General features: G+C 41.2%; 1 protein-coding gene across 5 annotated transcripts in view; it reads left to right on the top strand.

The window, feature by feature from the left end:
* Positions 1–482: 482 nt before the first annotated feature.
* dnm2a (dynamin 2a) overlaps positions 483–22,627 on the top strand; it is a 54,021-nt gene continuing 31,876 nt past the window's right edge. For all 5 annotated transcript variants that reach the window (XM_061905184.1, XM_061905183.1, XM_061905182.1 and 2 more), the window contains exons 1-6: positions 483–928; positions 17,879–17,952; positions 18,079–18,228; positions 18,511–18,714; positions 18,793–18,891; positions 22,008–22,168. In XM_061905184.1, the coding sequence (XP_061761168.1) occupies positions 768–928; positions 17,879–17,952; positions 18,079–18,228; positions 18,511–18,714; positions 18,793–18,891; positions 22,008–22,168 (849 nt within the window). In that variant the 5' untranslated portion in view covers positions 483–767. The remainder of the gene's footprint in view (positions 929–17,878; positions 17,953–18,078; positions 18,229–18,510; positions 18,715–18,792; positions 18,892–22,007; positions 22,169–22,627) is intronic.

The following is a 22,627-nucleotide window of genomic DNA, read 5'->3' as shown; positions in this document are numbered from 1 at the left end:
CAGCCCTCCATGGATCAAATGCAGGGGATCATCTCACCACACCTAGCGTGTGTGTGTGTGGTGTGTGTGTGTGTGTGTGTGTGACAATCAATGCTACTTCAACTTTTTTTCCCCCCTTCTTGAACATTATTTACCGCTTTTTTGAATCTTCTTTTCTATTTGATTTGTATTTCTACCTCTCTTACCACATCACTCCGTCATCAGCAAACAAACCCTTCCACTTCACTAAACACTTCGTTTATCCAATCATTTTGTACCGCTTGTCCCTTAGTTTAGCATTATGGAAAATACTCCCGGACTTATTATGCGGCCATGTTGGTTTGATCACGTGACGCAGAAGTGGGTTTGCCTGGTTCTTCCGACCAATCGAGAACGAGTAGAGTTTACGTTATTGAAGCCAATCAGAGGGCGCTTCAATAAGAGTGACAGCACAATCAGCCAATAGATGCCCGAGTCTTACAGCTCAGAGGCGGAGCCTGACTTACCGGTTTCTATCGGATGTAGCGTCCCCGCTGACCGGATAGTGTTTGTGGAGAAGAAGTTTTGTTTGCGACTTTTCTCCCGTCCGCCTCGGCTCTTCTTCTTCCAATAACGCGACATGTGTTCGGTGTGAATTAACACCGCGTCGGTGTTTACCGTAACTCTCCGCCCTTTGATTTGTGGCGTCACCACTCCCGTCGAGCGAGTATACGCGGGCTAGCTAACGTTAGCCTCCGCTCGACTCTTTTCTAGCCGCTTGTGAGGAGCTCAGCCGGGCCAGCGAAGCCATGGGGAACCGGGGCATGGAAGACCTGATTCCCCTCATCAACAAGCTCCAGGACGCCTTCAGCTCCATCGGGCAGAGCTGCAACTTGGACCTTCCTCAGATCGCCGTGGTCGGCGGCCAGAGTGCCGGGAAGAGCTCCGTTCTGGAGAATTTCGTGGGCAGGTAAGCTAACAACTGTAAATATCTACAACTAAACACTAGTTTTTGTTCTTCTTAAATTCATATCTTCATCTTTTCGTGTCTTTGAAACATGTTGTTATCAATCAAAGTTTATTTATATAGTCCTAAATCACCAGTGTCTCAAAGGGCTGCACAAACCACAACAACATCCTCAGTAGAGCCCACATAAGGGCAAGGAAAAATCACCCCAGTTTGACGTCGGTGACAGTGACAATGATGACTATGAGAAACCTTGGAGAGGACCACATATGTGGGCAACCCCCCACCCCTAGGGGACCGAAAGCAATGGATGTCGAGCAGGTCTAACATGATACTGTGAAAAGCCAACCCATAGTGGATCCGACACAACCGTAAGAGTCCAATCCAAAGTGAAACCAACAGGAAACCAACCCAAGCGGAGGCGGATCAGCAGCACAGAGATGACCCCAGGCGATACACAGGCGAGCGGTCCATCCTGGGTCCCGACTCTGCACAGCCAGTACTTCATCCATGGCCACCGGACCTAACCCCCTCCACAAGGGAGAGTGGGACAGGGGAGAAAAAGAAAAGAAACGGCAGATCAACTGGTCTAAAAAGGGGGTCTATTTAAAGGCTAGCGTATACAAATGAGTTGTAAGGTGAGACTTCAATCAATCAATCAATGTTTATTTATATAGCCCTAAATCACCAGTGTCTCAAAGGGCTGCACAAACCACAACATCCTCAGTAGAGCCCACATAAGGGCAAGGAAAAATCTCCCTAGTGGGACGTCGGTGACAGTGACAATGATGACTATGAGAAACCTTGGAGAGGACCGCATATGTGGCTAACCCCTCACCCCTAGGGGACCGAAAGCAATGGATGTCGGGCGGGTCTAACATGATACTGTGAAAAGCCAATCCATAGTGGATCCGACACAACCGTAAGAGTCCAATCCAAAGTGAAACCAACAGGAAACCATCCCAAGCGGAGGCGGATCAGCAGTGCAGAGATGACCCCAGTCGATACACGGGCGAGCGGTTCATCCTGGGTCCCGACTCTGGACGAGCGGTCCATCCTGGGTCCCGACTCTGGACAGCCAGTACTTCATCCATGGCCACCGGACCTAACCCCCTCCACAAGGGAGAGTAGGACAGAGGAGAAAAAGAAAAGAAACGGCAGATCAACTGGTCTAAAAATGGGGTCTATTTAAAGGCTAGCGTATACAAATGAGTTTTAAGGTGAGACTTCAATCAATCAATCAATCAATGTTTATTTATATAGACCCAAATCACAAATGTCTCAAAGGACTGCACAAATCATTACGACTACAACATCCTCGGAAGAACCCACAAAAGGGCAAGGAAAACTCACACCCAGTGGGCAGGGAGGATTCACATCCCGTGGGACGCCAGTGACAATGCTGACTATGAGAAACCTTGGAGAGGACCTCAGATGTGGATTCCGTTTTACCTAAGTGTACGGATAGCTTTTTGTCAGCGAGCCAGGTGCAAATATTCAGGAGTTCCGCACTGAGGATTTGTTCCACCTGTGACTTGTCCTTGCCAGATACCAGTAGGGCCGAGTCATCCAAAAACAGGAACAATGGAGATGGCATTCCACCCTTTTCCGGGCAACAACACATTCATTTAATTCAATTTAATTCCAGGCAATAAAACAATATTTTTGCACCTGACAAAAAAACACCCACAAACACTGGCTTACTCTAAAACAAATGCCATGTTTCTTATAAATAAATGGGCTGACTTTCGCTGGAGAGACATGTGTCTGCTATCTTGGCGAGTCAGAATAATGCTAAGGCATTGAACTGCAAGTAGACAATATATCGCCCCCTGATTTGAGGCAGAGGTACTTGCTGCCTCATGGCAACATATCTCATTTCAGTGCCAACACAGACAACATTCACACTCACATTCACACACTAAGGACCATTTAGTGTTGCCGATCAACCTATCCCCAGGTGCATGTCTTTGGAGGTGGGAGGGGCCTATCCCCAGGTGCATGTCTTTGGAGGTGGGAGGGGCCTATCCCCAGGTGCATGTCTTTGGAGGTGGGAGGGGCCTATCCCCAGGTGCATGTCTTTGGAGGTGGTTGGAAGCCAGAGTACCCGGAAGAAACATGAAAACTCCACACAGAAAGACCCCGAGCCCGAGGATCGAACCCAGGACCTTTTGTATTTGCCTTTATTGCTGAATGTGGATTCCAACAATTCTGTGTACACATCTTATAGTTAAATGCCACACCAATGACTTTTCATTGTTTCTTCCACTGAGTAGAAGCAGCATAGCTTGTTTTGTCTTAGTTGAAATGTGTGCTGGGGTTCTTCATTTTGACCCCACTTTTCTTTTAGAATGTGGATTATACCAGCAAGAATGATACCATTTGCCTTTTGTAACGGTTCTCTTGCAACATATTTTGGGTCAAAAAGTGTAGACAGTCATTTGAACTTCCTTCTGTATCTTCCTCTTTTGCTACTTTTTAGGTACGACATTGAAGGGTATACTAGGCCAGGATGCCTAGATTCTCCTGTTGTTTTGTCCCATATCAACAGCGAATAAGATCACCCTGCTCATAACAAAAACCTAAACAGGCCCGCTCTCAGACAGCTTGTTGGACAGGTTTTCACACAAACAGAAGCTGCTCAGGGATTGAGCCATCATGCAAAAAGGAGGAAGCGCATTGGCCTGTAATGTGGCGCTAGACCGACGTCAGCTTTCAGACGCGCTTCTCTACGAGAGCCTGTCATAACTTGCTCGTGGAGAATAAAATGCACGTAGCCTAGACTCCTGCATACTCTTTGTTTTGTTTTTTATCATGAGAGACTTGACATGCCAGATGTTACTTCCCCAGGTGTGATCAAAAATATGCAAATGCAACCTAAGTTCTTTCCATTCTCACTCCGCCCAGTAATGCTGCTGCACAGGTAATACCATCACGGTCAAGTAGTGCAACAGGAGAAGTCAAATATGGAAGTAATGGTTGTAGGAGGAGCCCCACAACGCCATAATTCTGGGTGTGCTACTGTCAATGTGACTCATTGTTGACCTGAAAGGCCAGGCTGCTCATTGTGTTGGTTTCACTTGTCTGTTACTCACAACCGTGTGGCCACTCATAGCGTTGTCACTGTCACTAAGCCTAGACCCATCTGGGTTTTCTCTTCTATGGTGGAGCTCTTTGGCTCTATCTCTATGTCCCCAGAGCAAGAAATAAATCCCTCTTCCCCTTTCTCCTTTCATGCTGGCACAATAGAGGCGGAGTAGTTTCATGGAGTGAAGGCACTCTGAGCAAAACTCCTTCAAATCAAACACCCCTAAAGTAGTCCAATATATGCGTGATAGCATGCCAAATCTTTCCATGTCTGGTACAACTTTTGCTTTGTTTTTGTTTTCTCTACAATGGTAGTAAAGAGAAAAAGTGTTAGGATTACCATATAGCCGGTAATTATTTAGTAGGCATGTAACAATATATCACTGTTATCGTGACCAAAATTATTTAATCAATCAATGTTCATTTATATAGCCCTAAATCACTAGTGTCTCAAAGGGCTGCACAAACCACTACGACATCCTCGGTAGGCCCACATAAGGGCAAGGAAAACTCACACCCAGTGGGACGTCGGTGACAATGATGACTATGAGAACCTTGGAGTTTATCATTATTGCAATATTGTTGAATGTGCTCAAAAAGTACTAGTACAAACAATGAAATCTTTTGACTAAGTTAGTTTTTTTGATAACAAATAAATAGACACATGTTATAAAACCCACTATTTTGCACGTTTTGATAAGGTTTTAGTCATAGTATTATGTTTGCTTTGACGGCTAAGCTTTTATTGTTTTAGATATTAGTTTGTGGCACTTGAAGATTTATTTAAATGAACAGTGCGTGACAAACAAAATCTATTATTATTATTCTTATTTATTATTGTTTCTGCCGGGCGTTGTGATGTGTTACTATGATTTGAACGCACCGTCAAAACACTTCAGTCTCGTAATCCTCTGTATATAGAACATTCACTATTGTTATTTCTGACGGGCGTTGTGATGTGTTACTATGTTCGGCGGTCCTTGAACGCACCGTGAAAACACCTCAGTCTCATAATCCTCTGATTATAGAACATTCACTCTGTCTGAGAGAGCACAGCGTGTAGGTTCATTCTGCACAATGGAATAACTTAGTTCCTCAGCTACAATGTGTTTTTATACATTTAGATTGGGGTAGGTCATTGCTTCATAGGGAAATACATTAATGCCTCTTATTTTTATGTTAGCATCTAAGCTATCTATTCAGTCCTTAAGTTTAGCAAAGTGCAGGTATCATCACGTTTTTTTGATAAGTTTAACTTAAAAAGGTAATACTAACCATCGGAAGTTTTATCATTATTACAAGTTATCATTAATACCGGTTATCATTAATACCTTTCATTACGTCCCTATTTAGTTTTGGTTAGTCTTTTGACAAAGTTTTGTTTTACTTTTAGTCGAACTCTTTTGATCTAAATGGATTTATTTTTAGTCGACTGAACTCCCCAACATTTCATTTAAAGTAAATTTAGTAGACTAAAGTATAAAATATAAGTTATGTTTAAGGTTTTCTTGAAAACACATTTATTTGGACTTACACAAAAGCAGCATGACCATATAGTCAAATATGTGATTAGTCATTTTTCTGCCACATGTCATTGTCAGGGCAGCACGGTGGGAGAGGGGTTTGTGCATGTGCCTCACAATACAAAGGTCCTGTGTTCAGGCTCGGGATCTTTTTGTGTGGAGTTTGCATGTTCTCCCTGTGACTGCGTGGGTTCCCTCCAGGTACTCCGACTTCCTCCCGCCTCCAAAGACATGCACCTGGGGATAGGCCCCTCCCACCTCCACAGACATGCACCTGGGGATAGGTTGATTGGCAACCCTAAATGGGCCCTAGTGTTTGAATGTTGGCTCTGTGATGAGCAGGTGACTTGTTCAGGGTGTACACCGCCTTCCACCCGAGCGCTGCTGGGATAGGCTCCAGCACCCCCCGCTACCTCAAAAGAGACAATCTGTAGAAAATAGAAGGCTGTCATGGTCAATATATATCTTTCAAGTCATTTTTTTTGTATGTCAGCTTCATATGGTTTATCAGGTTGTGTATTTTAGTCTTCTTCAGAACTTTCTATGTAGTGTTTCTAGCATTTGAATGAAAACTTCAACGGTACTGATGGGTAATCCTGTGCTCGTAATCATGTTTCATGGTTTTCTTTAGTCACATGATTCCCACACATTAAACAGTTGAAAACATTAGGCCCTTTACCTGCATCTATAGGTTCCTGTAGAAGTGTGTGGTTTGTGTTTCAACCGCATTTTACAGTTCAGGGTAGTTTATACAAATCAGGCTGATGCTGTACTGTATGTTATGAGTATACTTCTATACTCATAACATGTAAGGTCACAGTTATTTTACTAAAAAGTAAATATTTGGAATACAAAGCAATCATATAAAAAACTATATGATTTAAAAAAAACAAATGGTACCAAAGTGTTCATAAAAAGTCGTATAGTTTACTGTCATTGTTTGCTGTTCTTTGCAACATGTTCTTATCTAAGCTGCTCTGTCACTGCAAAGTTGATATTTTGCCAAAGCAATTACCGCGTTTTGTTTAGCGCATAATTTTATTTAGTTTAATTAGTACAGCAGAGGTGTCTAACATTAGTTAAAAATGGCAGAGTAACTGTGTAATACTCTTCCATATAAATAGATGGCAGCAGGTAGCTAATAGCTTTGTCGGTAATCACAATATACGGGAGGCAGCATGTAGGTGAAAAGGTCTCTAACGCTTAAACGAAAAATAAAGAAAAGGTGAGTGCCGCTAAAAAAACACATTGAAGCTTAGGGATGGCTATGCAAAACGAAAATAAAAATGACCTAACTACAAAGTAAACAAAAACAGAATGCTGGACTACAGCAAAAACTGACAGCGTCCACAAAGTACATCCGTACAGAGCAATCAACAATGTCCCCACAAAGAAGGATAGCATTCGCACAACTTTAATGGTCTTGATTGCCAAAACAAAGCTGGTGCGGGGAATGGCGTTCAAGGAAGACATGAAACTGCTATAGGAAAATACCAACAAAACAGGAAAAGCCACCAAAATAAGAGCGCAAGACAAGAACTAAAACACAACACACAGGAAATCTCCTAAAAGCTCCAAACAGTAGACCTACTTTGAGTCTAGAGCTATCGTTATGCATGCTTGGTTATGGTTTGAATTCATATCCAACAGTTGCGAGAAATACTTTTTATGTAGCTTAATTAGCACTTGTAACACTTGTATTTTATCTTACAGTTGTTAATACATTGACTGTATGGGTTATTAAAGTTTGAGTATAGTGCCTGTTTTACCTGTGAACAGATTATTTATCCAATACAGTAATACCTCAGTTTGCCATCTCAATTGTTACCGAGGTTGCGCTTGTAATCCCAAATCAACGGCGCCCATTGAGGTGGATTTAAATAAATTTAGTCTCTGCTTGCGCCCCTCCGATACGCCAACATTTTGATATGTAACATTCCATTTAAACAAAAAAGCTAACTTTTAGATAAGGATTATTGTTTGAGAAGCAACACTATTGAATGTACCACAAACAGATGCAATAGTTTCATGAAATAAGGTTTGTTATTGTACAGCATTTTACCTTGGGGAGCAGACTTCTCCCCTGTGTAATAAGGATTATTGTGTGTGTTGTACGCACACATCTTGGTGTGACGGACCACAGGTCAGCATTGAAAGCAAGCGACAGGTCGGTCTGTGTAACGTGGGTAATGTCCAGTTTGTATGCTTCGAAGACAGAAAGAATCGAAACATGTTGGCCGCACCATCGGCCGCTTTTTTTTTTATTTTTATGCATCGATGTCCGTCGTTTTGCTAAATGGCGTGAAGGCTGGCTCCTGCTTCGTGCAATGCAACACACTGTCGGACATGTTTTTAATGGTTAGAACCTCTAATTCAGTGGGTGTCGTCCGTTACACAGTTGCTTTGTCTGTTCTTGGGGTTTGAGTGCGGTGTATCTGTTATTTTGTATAAGCTATTTTCTATCTTCCACTGTCGAGGCTTTTTCATTCTGATAAGAAAAAAACATGTCCTCCGCCTTTTTTGTGTCCTACCTAAAATGTCATAGTGTGCGACAGCTTCATGACTATGTACACAACAGACATCCCAGTGTTGTGCAGCAAGGAGAACATGTTGTCATTCCCGCTGTTGACAAGTCCTCATTTAAACCCAATGGATGTAGGCTGAGTGAATTGAATCTGCTTACTCCCACTGTGTTGACCCGTCTTTTGGATGTGTATTTGGATTTGGGCCTACATTCCCTCCCAAGTGTGTCACAGGTGAGCAGAAAGAACACATTGGACGCTTTTACCGGAGGGATTGTTCATCAATTCGCCATGGGTATTTTGTGAATGCTGCATTTTTGAAAGCAAGCAGTCGGAGTGTGGGTTTTCATCAAAGTCAATACACTCATAACACCGTCTTTTCGGGGACAATGGTTCATTTAAAAAGACTCAAAAGTACTCTGGAACCTCTTGAAGGCCAAACACAATCCATCAACACAGATCTGTGTGGATTTCAAAACAATTTTTCTCAAGAGAATTTTGGAAACGGGCTTCACGGTGGCAGAGGGGTTAGTGCGTCTGCCTCACAATACGAAGGTCCTGCAGTCCTGTGTTCAAATCCAGGCTCGGGATCTTTCTGTGTGGAGTTTGCATGTTCTCCCCGTGAATGCGTGGGTTCCCTCCGGGTACTCCGGCTTCCTCCCACTTCCAAAGACATGCACCTGGGGATAGGTTGATTGGCAACACTAAATTGGCCCTAGTGTGTGAATGTGAGTGTGAATGTTGTTTGTCTATCTGTGTTGGCCCTGCGATGAGGTGGCGACTTGTCCAGGGTGTACCCCGCCTTCCGCCCAATTGTAGCTGAGATAGGCGCCAGCGCCCCCCGCGACCCCGAAAGGGAATAAGCGGTAGCAAATGGATGGATGGATGGATGGAATTTTGGAAACTGTCAGCAATCACTTCCAGGATCAAGCTGTTGACATCAACAGAAAACATTTTAGATCATGTTTTAAAGGGGAACTGCGCTTTTAAAAAATGTTTGCTTGTCGTTCAAAATCATTTATGAGAGACACAAACACGTATGTTTTTTTGTGATAAAAACGCTCCCAAAATGCGGCTAATGAGCGTCACTGGTGTAGCCTTCAAAGCCTTCTTAATCTACTTCAAAAACCTCCATTAACGTTGAAAATATATATGTATATTATGTAGTAACAGCCACGTTCAAAACAATATGTATTATGTTAAATATTTACGATACTTTGTTCATTTTATGCATTACCAAAACGTCTTTCCTCAACACATTTATTTTTGTTTGCAAAGCAGCGCCCTTCCGACTTCCGGCAACAAATGTGTGTTCCTACTATCATAAACAAACGCGAGTGTGTTGTAATTATGGCAGACTTGGTAACAGACAACAAAAACGACTATCTTTGGACAAATCAGGATACACAACCTTATCTTTTTGAAGCTGAATATATGGAGGATGAGCTGTTTGCTTATAAGCGATCGCAAACAGAGGATTAAAGGTTGGAGTAGATGGAAGCCGAGAGAGGGCGGTCACCATAACTTGCTAATAAAAATGTGGAAATGGAAGTCAACTCGAAAAAAAACTTCCCTGGAGCTGGAGCAAACAGACAACTGTCCATCGACTGAGTCATTATAGTATTGATCGTGATTGATGCAGCACGTCATGCTTGTTATTACAACTACATATGCTGTCCAGCTAGCTGTGTACAAACAAAACATGAAATGTTGGCTAATACTTGACAGATACTGCAATATGATTGTTCATGTATTTCAGTCCATACCGATTGGTGTCCTATCTCATTGTCTTGTGCTTTACAAAGTCAAAAGTGCTTCAGCTGCTGACGCAAAAGCAAGCTTTTCGCTTGCCGCAGCTAGCTTACGGCTAATGCCATAGTATTTTTTTGCAATATCGCCCAGCCTTACAATGCAATGTTTCTTACAGATTGGCAATCTAACTATGGCGGGGTCAAAATGAGGCCTCGTATTATTAGCATAATTGTCATGTATGTTTTATCAAATAGGCTAAAAAAAAATATATACTAATATATTTAGAGACAAATCTAAATGAGTAGTTATTAGTAACTATCAATATATAATTTTTTTGTAAGTGCATTATATTGTTTTAATCTAATTTTCAATGCCATCCATCATCTTCCGCTTATCCGAGGTCGGGTCGCGGAGGCAACAGCCTAAGCAGGGAAACCCAGACTTTCCTCTCCCCAGCCACTTCATCCAGCTCCCCCCAGGCCAACCAAAATTTGCATTGCGTTAAAATTAAGCTTGTACAAACGTTGAACAAATTTGATTTCAACTATAGGCATTAGTGTTGTCCCCATACCAATATTTTGGTACCGGTACTTTTCTAAATAAAGAGGACCACAAAAAAATTGGAATTTTGTCTTTATTTTAAGAAAATATCTTAGGTGCATTAAACATATGTTTATTATTTCAAGTAAACAAAGACTCCTAATTAGTCTGCTGATGTATGCAGTAACATATTGTGCCATTTATACACCTATTATTTTCTACACATTATTAAAGGGGAACATTATCACAATTTCAAAAGGGTTAAAAACAATAAAAATCAGTTCCCAGTGGCTTGTTGTATTTTTTGAAGTTTTTTTCAAAATTTTACCGGTCTCGGAATATCCCTAAATAAAGCTTTAAAGTGCCTTATTTTCGCTCTCCGCGAAGACACTGGCCATTTCCCTGTGACGTCACACAGTGCTGCCAATGTAAACAAACAATGGGAATACCACAGCAAGATATAGTGACATTAGCTCGGATTCAAACTCGGATTTCAGCGACTTAAGCGATTCAACAGATTATGCATGTATTGAAACAGATGGTTGGAGTATGAAAATATTGAAGAAACTGAAGCTATTGAGTGAATAGCTATTGACGCTATTCATAGCCATAGCATGGCCGAATAGCTGCGTTAGCATCGCCGGTAAAATGTGCGGACCAAACGATCAGGACTTTCGCATCTTTTGAAACTGGAGCAATTTAAATCCGTCGATTGGTAAGTGTTTTTTTTCGCATTAAATGTGGGTGGAAGGAAACGTAATATAGTTGCAAATGCATCTACAGGTTATCCATACATCTCTGTACCATGTCTGCTTTAGCACCGCTGGTAAATAGCATGTTAGCATTGATTAGCGTAGCATGTTAGCTTCGATTAGCTGGCAGTCAACATCAACAAAACTCAACTTTGTGATTTCGTTGACTATCGTTGCAAATGCATTTGCTGGTTATCCATACATCTCTGTGCCATGTCTGCCTTAGCATCACCAGTAAAATGTGGAGAAACTCCAGCACATTCAATGGGGGTCTGGCGGCAGACACTTTGGCATCTTCGGGCCAGTGGTGCAACTTGAATCCCTCCCTGTTAGTGTTATTACACCCTCCGACAACACACCGTTGAGGCATGATGTCTCCAAGGTTCCAAAAAATAGTCGAAAAAACGGAAAATAACAGAGCTGAGACCCGGTGTTTGTAATGTGTTGAAAATGAAAAGGGCGGGTGCGTTACCTCGGCGACGTCACATTCTGACGTCATCGCCTCCAGACCGATAAACAGAAAGGTGTTTAATTCGCCAAAATTCACCCATTTAGAGTTCGGAAATCTGTTAAAAAAATGTATGGTCTTTTTTCTGCACCATCAAGGTATATATTGACGCTTACATAGGTCGGCTGATAATGTTCCCATTTAAGTACAAGTTGTAGAAAATGAATTATTCATCTACTTTTTCGTTTACCAGTACTTTTCAGAGGCGGTATAGTACTGAACATGATTCATGAGTATCGCAGTAGTATACAAACACTGTATACCGTACAACCTTAATAGGCATATAGTCATTAAACTCTGTGGAAATGAATATCGATTCTAACACCGCTATACCGTACAACCCTAAGAAGCTTTGAATTCTAACACTCTACCTGTCTTTAAGTAACATTTGTCCTAAGAATGGGATTTTTAAATAAAATTGCTACGTATTGTTTTCTCCTGGTTTCCCCCCTTAAACTGCGAGGAATCTGATTTTATAAACCCAAATGAGAGTAGACTGTATTTGTGTAGTTCCGACCTCTTAGTTTTGTGTCGGATTCTGGCTAGCTGAGTGTCCCACAGTGCAGGAAGGGTATTGTATCTTCACGCTGCAAGCTGGCCGGGGTGGAGGTCCTTTTTGTACTATCTGCTGCTATCAGCCTCAGTGTGGAAAAAATAGCGGTGGGATCATGCCTTGGGTTTAAAGGCGCAGCGGATTTTAATCTCAAACGTGAATGAAGCCCTAACGTTCCATTAAGGAGCCATTAGTTGAAACTTGGCAGACGATGATAACTTGCACTCAGTGTCGGTGTTTTGCCACAACATTAGGTACACCTGCCCACTTCAATTATCCAATGCATGCAAAAATTATTTCTTTGGACCAGAGGTGTCAAAGTGCTTTTCACTGAGGGCCACATCGCAGTTATGTTTGGCCCCAGAGGGCTGCTTCTAGCCGTGAATACTATTACTACACTTCTTAAAGCATTTTATTAGTACATAAAAAAAAAATGGTTAGTTGCAATAATTTCACATCAAAATGTAGTATATATTACTGCATACCGGGGCGGTATAGCTCATGTGATAGAGTGGCCGTGCCAGTAACTAGAGCGTTCCAGGTTCGATCCCCGCTTCTGCCATCCTAGCCACTGCCGTTGTGTCCTTGGGCAAGACCCTTTACCCACCTGCTCCCAGTGCCACCCACACTGGTTTAAATGTAACTTGGGTAATGGGTTACACTATGTAAAAGCGCTTTGAGTCACTAGAGAAAAGGGCTATACAAATATAATTCACTTCACTAAATGGAAAAACAGTAGTGCTATTTTTATGGTGAAAAGGGTAGTATGTAACTGTAAAATGTACTTCTTTTTTGTGAAAAACAAAAACGCTGCAATTTTACAGCAACATTTTGGCATCTGAGCTGCCAGTTTTTTTGTTTTATTTTTTTGTTTTTACCAAAAATCAACAACTGCAGATTTTTCAATGTATTACTGTAAATGCCAAAACAGCACCACAGTTTATTACAGTAAAAGAAAAAATAATACTGTTTTTTTTCATTTAGAGAAAAATGCAGTAAAAACTACATACAATTTGACCATGATATCTATCGCTACTTTTACATTGCAATTTTACATTTGATGGATAACTTGCTTTAAAATCATTATTATTAGTATTTATTTATATTTAAAAAAAAAAAAGTCTATGTTTGATTATATATTTTTGCATAGTTCGACAATATTTAAGGTAACATAATTTGTAATTACATGGAGTACATTTATTTGATTATTTCTGCCAAAATAGAAAGGAAGAATACATTTGGTAAGACTTTATTGATACATATTATTTCCAGGCTTTCGTGGGCCAAATAAAATGAAGTGTTGCAGGCCACTTCTGGCCCCCGGGCCTTGAGTTTGACACCTGTGCTTTAGACCGATTGTTGGTCTTTCAAGAGAGGATGCTTCAAGGAAGGAGGAAGTTTCTCTCTCTCTGCCCTACTCTTCCTCTTTCTTCAGAGGGAGACTCGCACCACCGACGCTCGTTTTCGTCCATCCATAATGCATGAAACGATACACAATCTGCTCAGCCTCGTTCATCATTTACAGCCCATCAATAATGGAACCAAGACCTCCTTGCTTCCTTCCAATATGCCCCTCCAATTAAACCCACAACTCCCTTTATTGTGGCTGAGTTTTGTCTGTGAATGGCTGACAACACGCTGGATAGTGTCATTATTTCGGCATCACACACACAACACAGGCGGCGTAGCTTTATTGGTAGAGCATCCGTGCCAGCAACTTGAGGGTTCCAGGTTTGATCCCTGCATCTGCCATCCTAGTTATTGCTGTGGTGTCGATTAGGCAAGACACTTTACCCGCGATTTTAAATGTAGCTTAAAGATGTTGATAATGGGTTTTACTACGTCAAGCACTTTGAGTTTCCAGAAAAAAGCATGATGTAAATATAATTCACTTCACTTCACATGTTGTTCACCCTCCCTCTACACCAGGTGTGCCACAGTGGGCATGCCGTTGCCCAGGGGTGCCCACACTTTTTCTGAAGGCGAGCTACTTTCCAATTGACCAAATCGAGGAGATGTACCTCATTCATATCATTTTATATATATTTATTTATGAAAGAGACATTTTTGTAAACAAGTTAAATGTGTTTAATGATAATACAAGCATGTGTAACACATATAGATGTATTTCTTTCACGAAGACAAGAATATAAGTTGGTGTATTACCTGATTCTGATGACTTGCATTGATTGGAATCAGACAGTAGTGATGATAGCGTACACATTTTTGAATGGAGGAGAAAAAAAGTTGTCCTTTCTGTACAATACCACATGAAAGTGGTTGGTTTTTGGTATCTTATTTATCCAGCTTCCATACACTTTACAAGAAAATCATTGGCGGAAAACTTGTTTGCTCGCTTGTGCACGCCAGCTTTCCGAGACTCCTTTTTTGTTAGCGCAGGCAGCATGAAGCAGGGCTTTTATTGTGAAGATAGGAAGTGTGCAGTCGGCCTTTAGAGTTTTGACAGAAGGTATGGCGCGACAGTCTGTTGAAATAAAAAGTTTTTCTCGCCGTCCTGTCGGTCATTTTTTCTTAATAATGATCTCGCAGCAGGCATCTCACAAGATCTCGGGTGCCGTGAATGTCAATCAAATGACGTCTTGGTGAAGATTGATGATTGCTCATTTTTAGGTCTATTTTTTTAAAAGCCTGGTTGGCGATCGACTGACACACCCTCCGCGATCGACCGGTAGCTCGCGATCAACGTAGTGGGCACCCCTGCCGTAACCTAACGTAAGATATGTTTTCATGAAACGGGGAAAGTGTGCGCCAAATTAGCTGTTTGACGTAGCCACAATCAGTTGCATGTCTCAAATTTATGGCATTTGGCCTCGTGCCCCACCTGCTGTGCCATGTTTCTGACTTCTGTGTGGCACGTTGAGCAATCAAGCCCCTGTGGCTGCTATTAACTGAATTCCATCTATCCATTTTCTATCGCTTATTCCCTTTGGGATGGCGGTGGGGCCTATCTCAGCTACAATCGGGCGGAAGGCGGGGTACACCCGGACAAGTCTTCGCCTCATCGCAGGGCCAACACAGATAGATGGACAACATTCACACTCACATTCACACACTAGGGACCATTTAGTGTTTCCAATCAACCTATCCCCAGGTGCATGTATTTGAAGGTGGGAGGGGCCTATCCCCAGGTGCATGTCTTATGTGGTGGGAGGGGCCTATCCCCAGGTGCATGTCTTTGGATGTGGGAGGAAGCCGGAGTACCCGAAGGGAACCCACGCAGTCACGGGGAGAACATGCAAACTCCACACAGAAAGATCCGAGCCCGGGATTGAACCCAGGACACTCAGGATCTTTGTATTGTGAGACGCACTAACCCCTATTCTACCGTGCTGCCCGCTTTTAAAACAACCTACATCAAATCCTCTTAAGACAACAATAATGAAAAAAGTAAAAACATAATAAAATGTTTAAAAACATATTGTCTGTCAGAGTGAAGCAGGTTAATAAAGTGGTGAGCGTTCAGGTAAGTGCAGAGTTTAAGGCAATAACAGCTCTAGGATAGAAACTGTTTTTCAGTCTATTTGTCCTTGCGTTGAAGGTCTTACAGCGCCTCCCTGACCTGCTGTATGTGAATAAATGTACATTTTCTTGTACATTCTAAGTGTTGCTATTGTGTCATTAATCACAAAGGTTGGTAGAGTGGGAACTACTTGCAAGGACATTTTAAAATGGGACAAAAACAGTTGTTGACTAGCTCTATAGCTTTATTTCTCCCCTCCCATTCGCTCTTGTTCAGTGTTACATGCTTTCTATACTGTCTGCTGCTTGAACAAATCCCACATGCTCCACAATATGAGCATGACACAGCGCTGTGCTGACGTAAGAGCCACTCTGGAACCTTCCCCACTTTGTCCCAACATAACTGCTTCCCCGTTATATAGACGGCCACCCCTTCTTCCTGACTCACTGCTTGCGGTATGAAGTCAGCTTACGGTCCAATAGAGAGCCGCATAGGACAAAAGTAGGCTGGCGAACCTCTCTGGTCGCCCCATCCGAGAATGGGTGTGCTATAGCTACCAGATGTTTACAAGCGGGAGGGGAAGTTGAGAAGCTGGGTGCTGAATAAGCGACTTTGGCCTTGTAGTTATACATTCCTCCAGTTTCCTGACACTATAGGTCGGATGAACAAATGATTAGCAGTCATCTTCCCTCTGCCCATCATGCTGTATTGGCAGCGTTTGTTCCTTTGAATGTCATCACAATTGTAGTCCTGGAACATTACTGTGGCTCAAACCACTTGTATTGACTCAGGGTGGGTTCACACAAAAGCTTTATTGAGCCCATTAGCCCAGCATGTTCCTGTAACTTGCACAATGGCTTCCTTGTCTTGTAAGAATGATAGTAATAAGAATCAGAAATACATAAGTAATCCTCGAGGGGAAATTAACATTTTCAGCACAATCCCATTCAAAAGCAGACAAAAAATACAGGGGGACAGAACAGGATCGCTGACGGGTCTGCCAACTTCCGGCACCCCTTACAAAAAAGGTGAATAAATACAGTCTATTATAAAGCATTATTCACATGTGAATAATGCTGTATATTAGTAAATATAAATACAGTCTATTATACGGCATTATTCACATGCGAATAATGCTGTATAATAGTAAATACAGTCTATTATACAGCATTATTCACATGTGAATAATATAAACACAGTGTATTATACAGCATTATTCACATGTGAATAATGCTGTATAATAATAAATACAGTCTATTCTACAGCATTATTCATATGTGAATAATGCTGTAGAATAGACTGTATTTATATTATTCACACCTGAATAATGCTGTATAATAGACTGTATTTACATTATTCACATGTGAATAATGCTGTATAATGGACTGTATTTATATTATTCACATGTGAATAATGCTGTATAATAGACTGTATTTATATTATTCACATGTGAATAATGCTGTATAATAGACTGTATTTATATTATTCACATGTGAATAATGCTGTATAATAGACTGTATTTATATTATTCACATGTGAATAATGCTGTATAATAGACTGTATTTACATTATTCACATGCAAATAATGCTGTATAATAGACTGTATTTATGTTATTCACATGTGAACAATGCTGTATAATAGACTGTATTTATGTTATTCACATGTGAACAATGCTGTATAATAGACTGTATTTATGTTATTCACATGTGAATAATGCTGTATAATAGACTGTATTTATATTATTCACATGTGAATAATGCTGTATAATAGATTGTATTTATATTATTCACATATGAATAATGCTGTATAATAGACTGTATTTACATTATTCACATGTGAATAATGCTGTATAATAGATTGTATTTGTATTATTTACATGTGAAATATGCTGTATAATAGACTGTATTTATATTATTCACATGTAAAAAAAATACCTAAGTGTTTGTCTATTGTGAGCCAACTGTGGGGCTGAATTTCCCCCAGGGATCAATAAAGTACTTTCTATTCTATCTATTCCGTAGCATCAAGACTGTGTGTGCATAAATAGATATTCTCAGCATTTATGATAAGACAAAAATGACTTCATCACGTTTGATTTGATTTGTGTGACAGGTGAGTGTGTGAAATCCATCACCTGCCTCCATTTTCTTTCCGCCTATGTTTCACTTTGTGCCCAACATGTTTTCATTTCTGTTTATTGACCTTTCTCTGCCTTTCTGCTTGTTCCACCCAAGGGACTTTCTTCCGAGAGGATCAGGCATTGTTACCCGCAGACCTCTCATTTTGCAGCTGGTCAACAATAAAGCAGGTGAGTGAGTCCGTGTGAAGATTTGTAAGAGAAATATTGTCTCCTTGCCGTGCTTCATCACTCTGCAGCCCCTTTGTGCCGCCACTTTGCCTGAGGCGTCTCCCTTCTCTTTTGTCATAACTCTAGAATATGCTGAATTTCTGCACTGCAAGGCAAAGAAGTTTGTGGATTTTGACGAGGTGCGCTCAGAAATCGAGGCGGAGACGGAAAGGATAACAGGCTCCAACAAGGGAATCTCTCCCATCCCAATTAACTTGAGGGTCTACTCTCCAAATGGTAACAATGAGACACACAAACACTTCATATGGATTCCCACAGACGACTGCTACTTTAAGGCTTTATGTACACGTGATATAAAATCCCACAAAAGAAAAGTAAAATGGATCTTTTAATTTTGTATTTCTTCAAATAGTTGCTTGTGGGATTCTTTTCTCAACTGCAGAGAGTCTCAGGCAGTGTGTTCACATTCAATTGGAGGGCTGTTTTCTCATAACAATTAGAAATATTGTCATCATTAAAAAAATCTTTAACCTCCGCCCGCTCCCCTTTTTGTCCCAGTTTTGAACTTGACCCTGATCGATCTTCCGGGAATGACTAAAGTGGCTGTGGGAGACCAGCCGGTAGACATCGAGCACCAGATCCGGGACATGCTCATGCAGTTCATCACCAAGGAAAGCTGTCTGATCCTGGCTGTCACGCCGGCCAACACCGACTTGGCCAACTCGGACGCCCTAAAGATTGCCAAGGAGGTGGACCCCCAGGGTGAGCACCTTGGCTCTCTGCTGCTTTTGACATTTTGGTTTGCGATGCCGTTGATTCTACTTTGGTGCATTTGTGTAGGGTTGCGCACCATTGGTGTCATCACTAAACTGGACCTGATGGATGAAGGCACGGACGCAAAGGACATCCTTGAAAATAAACTATTGCCGCTGCGAAGAGGTGAGGATATAAAACACGGACACACACTAATTCACTTGCTTTGTTGTTGAGTTTAAGCATTGTAATTAGGGATCCACCCATCGATTGATCCCTCATCGGTATTGTTCGATTTTCTTGGAAAAGTACCGTAATTGAATTGCCGCCGGGGCGCTAATTAATTTAAAACTTCTTCTCACTCCGGCGTTTACCAAAGGCATGTGGTAAAAGCAAGCATGCGTTAATTATTTTAAAACCTCTTCTCACTCCGGCGCTTCCCAAAGGCATGCGGTAAATTTAGGCCTGCGCTTATAAATTTGAGTGTGATGTAAGGATACCATCATGAAAAGCACATTTAATACTTTTACTTATAAAGTCCATGCGCAGCTCTTTCTTATCAAAAGCATCGATAACTTGTTTATAGAAGTCTTCCTTATCTTTCTTCAGTTTTAACAGTCTCTCTGTCTCGATGGAGATCTTCCTTTATTACCTCCTGCTTTGATTGAAAGTCCAGTTTAGAAAACAGTTTTATTTTAGATATGTAATCCTCCATGTTAAAAATGCAAGCGATCGGAAAAAATAAACACACGCTGCTCACTCTTTTGCTGCTCGTTGTCACTTCTTCTGCAGCCGAGTAGTCGCAAGAAGGATCACTAGTGCCCTCTGCCACCAGGGGGCGGGAGTCATTTAATGACTCATATTTGACACACGCAGCTACGGTATATTAATAAAACATAGCTGCTTACTGTTCTTTTTAGCATATTCAATAGCTTGGACCTTAAATCCTACTGAATAGCTCCTAATCTTCTTCCCTTTATGCGATTTCAAATTATTGAAATCAGCCTCCTCCATTGACAAAATGATGACAGGTGAAGTGTCACTCGTGACGTGATGAGTTTGACCTGGTGGAAATTCTAGGCAAATGCTAATTATTTGGCGAAACGAATTTGACCCGGCGGAAATTCTAGACATGCGCTAATAAAAATAATATTTTGCGAAACCAGTTTGACCCGGCGTTAATCCTGAGACTGCGCTAATTATTTTGCGAAACGAGTTTGACCCGGCAGTAATTCTAGGCAGGCGCATACTATATACCCGGCGGCAATTCAAGGAAATACGGTATGTGGGTTAAGTGGCGCCAAATGCCAAAGGAGATCAATATGAGGTGTTTACTAGTGAAATCATACAGTAAGCACCCACTAATTTTCCTGTGCTAGTAGTGTACTCAGCAATAAAACCTATTTCTCTTTTATTATTTCTATTTGTTCCAATCATTTCAGGTTAGCTATTCACTCCTAATCGTTTCTCCAAGTTAATACAGCAACTGACATTAAAAGCTACGCAGGTCGCCTGTTTAGTTTTTATCATTATGTATTGTTTGTTAGCAATATATTTTCGAAAAAGGCACAAAAATCATGTACAAATGTAAACATACCAGATGTGAAATGAGCTTAGCAAATGTGTGTTATCCAAATTACAAGGTTGCAAGACATAATGGCCTTCTGTCTATTAAAACAATCGCTCTGCCTCACACTGTTTTTCACAACTGTGTGCAGATACAATAGTAGTTCTGTAAATGTTTGTATCTGTTTGCTCAATTCTGACAGCCACAATAACACTGCAAAAGCTAACCATATAGCTTCAGCAGGAATGCTAACAGTGCCTTTCAAAGTCAAAATATTGTTGTGCTTTCCTTTGCCATTGCTGACATTTTGGCTGTGGTTACATGGAAACACTTTCTATGAAGCACACTGCACCCACCCATCCATCCATCCATTTTCTACCGCTTATTCCCTTTCGGGGTCGCGGGGGCGCTGGCGCCTATCTCAGCTACAATTGGACGGAAGGCGGGGTACACCCTGGACAAGTCGCCAACACAGACAGACAACATTCACACTCACATTCACACACTGCTCCTTATGCAAGAAAACAGTTCGACGGAAAATCTGAAAAATGTCTGTTATGATGTTTGCAACTATTTTTTCAATTAGATTACAATAGAGAGGTTTTGATGTGTGTAGTTAGTTTAACCATTTTGTTTTCTAATGTGGAACAGCAGGTAATCAACTTACAACTCATTGTGACCCTCTGATTTTCCTTTATTCATTTATACTTTTTAGTCCGTATGAATGTGAAATGGTCTTAAATTGTGTCAATATGGTCTTAAAAAGTCTTAAATTCGACCTGGCTTTTTTTTTTTCACCCTGAATTTGGAATCAAATCATAGCACCTGAATCATAATTATAATCACAACGTGAGGTGCCCAAAGAGTCACTCTTCTAGTGTCAGCATTGTCACAGTCAGTGACTAAACTAGTGAGCATCCTGGATGATGCCAGTCACCCTCTGCATAGCGTTATCAGTAGCCAGAGGAGCCTGTTCAGTGCTAGACTACTTCATCCCAAGTGCAGGACTAATAGACTCAAGAACTCATTTGTCCCACACGCCATTAGACTGTACAACTCCTCTCTGGGGCGGGGGGCGGGGGATACTAGGATGACAGGGGATGCAAAACATTAACAGTGCAATACGTTTTCATAACATGGTCACTACTGCCTACTTTGTCTTGTTATATTCTTATTTTACTGTTATATTGTTATTCCCATTGTTTTTATTCTTTTTGTAATATTTCTCTATTTTGTTTCCTTTTAAACCCCCATTATTTACTTTTTACTTTTATTTAAATTGATCTCAACTCTGTACACTGCTGCTGGAATTTTAATTTTCCTGAAGGAACTCTCCTGAAGGAATCAATAAAGTACTATCTATCTATCTATCTATCTATCTATCTATGTCAGTACACGACATGGAAGAGCAGAGGGCGGATCGATCCATAGTTTGGTGCTGTCAATACCAAGGAAGTATCAGTACATGATCCATGCAAGAGGGATAAATTCAGATTTTTATTCTCTTCATTGTTTTTGTTAATGTTTACAAAGTCCCAGTACATATACATAGGACTTTCAGGGCAAAACATATTTCAATGAGGAATTAATTTTGTTTAGTTATTGTGTACCATTGACTGTTTAGCTCAAAACTAATGTAAAAAGTAAATTGATGATTGGTATTGGGATGAGGAGCATACATCCTTGATGGAAATATCCCTAATTGTGAGCCTTTTCTGTGTGTATGCGTGCGCAGGTTACATTGGCGTGGTGAACAGAAGTCAGAAAGACATTGACGGCAAAAAGGACATCCGTGCTGCTCTGGCGGCCGAGAGAAAGTTCTTCCTTTCCCACCCTGGCTACAGACACATGGCGGAGCGAATGGGCACGCCGCATCTACAAAAGGCTCTCAACCAGGTGTGCACTCGTGTCTTGGGTCAAACGATCGCAATAATCACATTTTTGAATTTGGACCACGTCTTATTACTGTATTTTCCGGACCATAAGGCGCACTGCCAATCTTTTTTAAATCTTTTTTCATGTATAGGCGCACCGGATTATAGGGTCCATTAAAGGAGTCATTATTATGATTTTTTTCTGAATGTAAAATACTTCTTTGTGGTCTATATAACATGTAATGGTGGTTATTTGGTCAAAATGTTGCATAGATGATGTTTTACACATCATCTTCAAGTCACTTTGTGACAGTTCAGGATGCGCCCGTTTATGGGCGGTCCTATTTACGTAGCTCACCTTCGACAGCGTCTTCTCCCCGTCATCTTTGTTGTGGCGATGTAGCGTGCAAGGACGGGAGTGGAAGAAGTGTCAAAAGGTGGAGCTAACCGTTTTAATGATATTCACACTTTACTTCCATCA

The sequence above is a fragment of the Nerophis ophidion genome, linkage group LG07, assembly GCF_033978795.1.
Source record: "Nerophis ophidion isolate RoL-2023_Sa linkage group LG07, RoL_Noph_v1.0, whole genome shotgun sequence".
In the NCBI taxonomy this organism is placed as follows: domain Eukaryota; kingdom Metazoa; phylum Chordata; class Actinopteri; order Syngnathiformes; family Syngnathidae; genus Nerophis; species Nerophis ophidion.
This window is presented reverse-complemented; position numbering and strand designations above follow the sequence as displayed.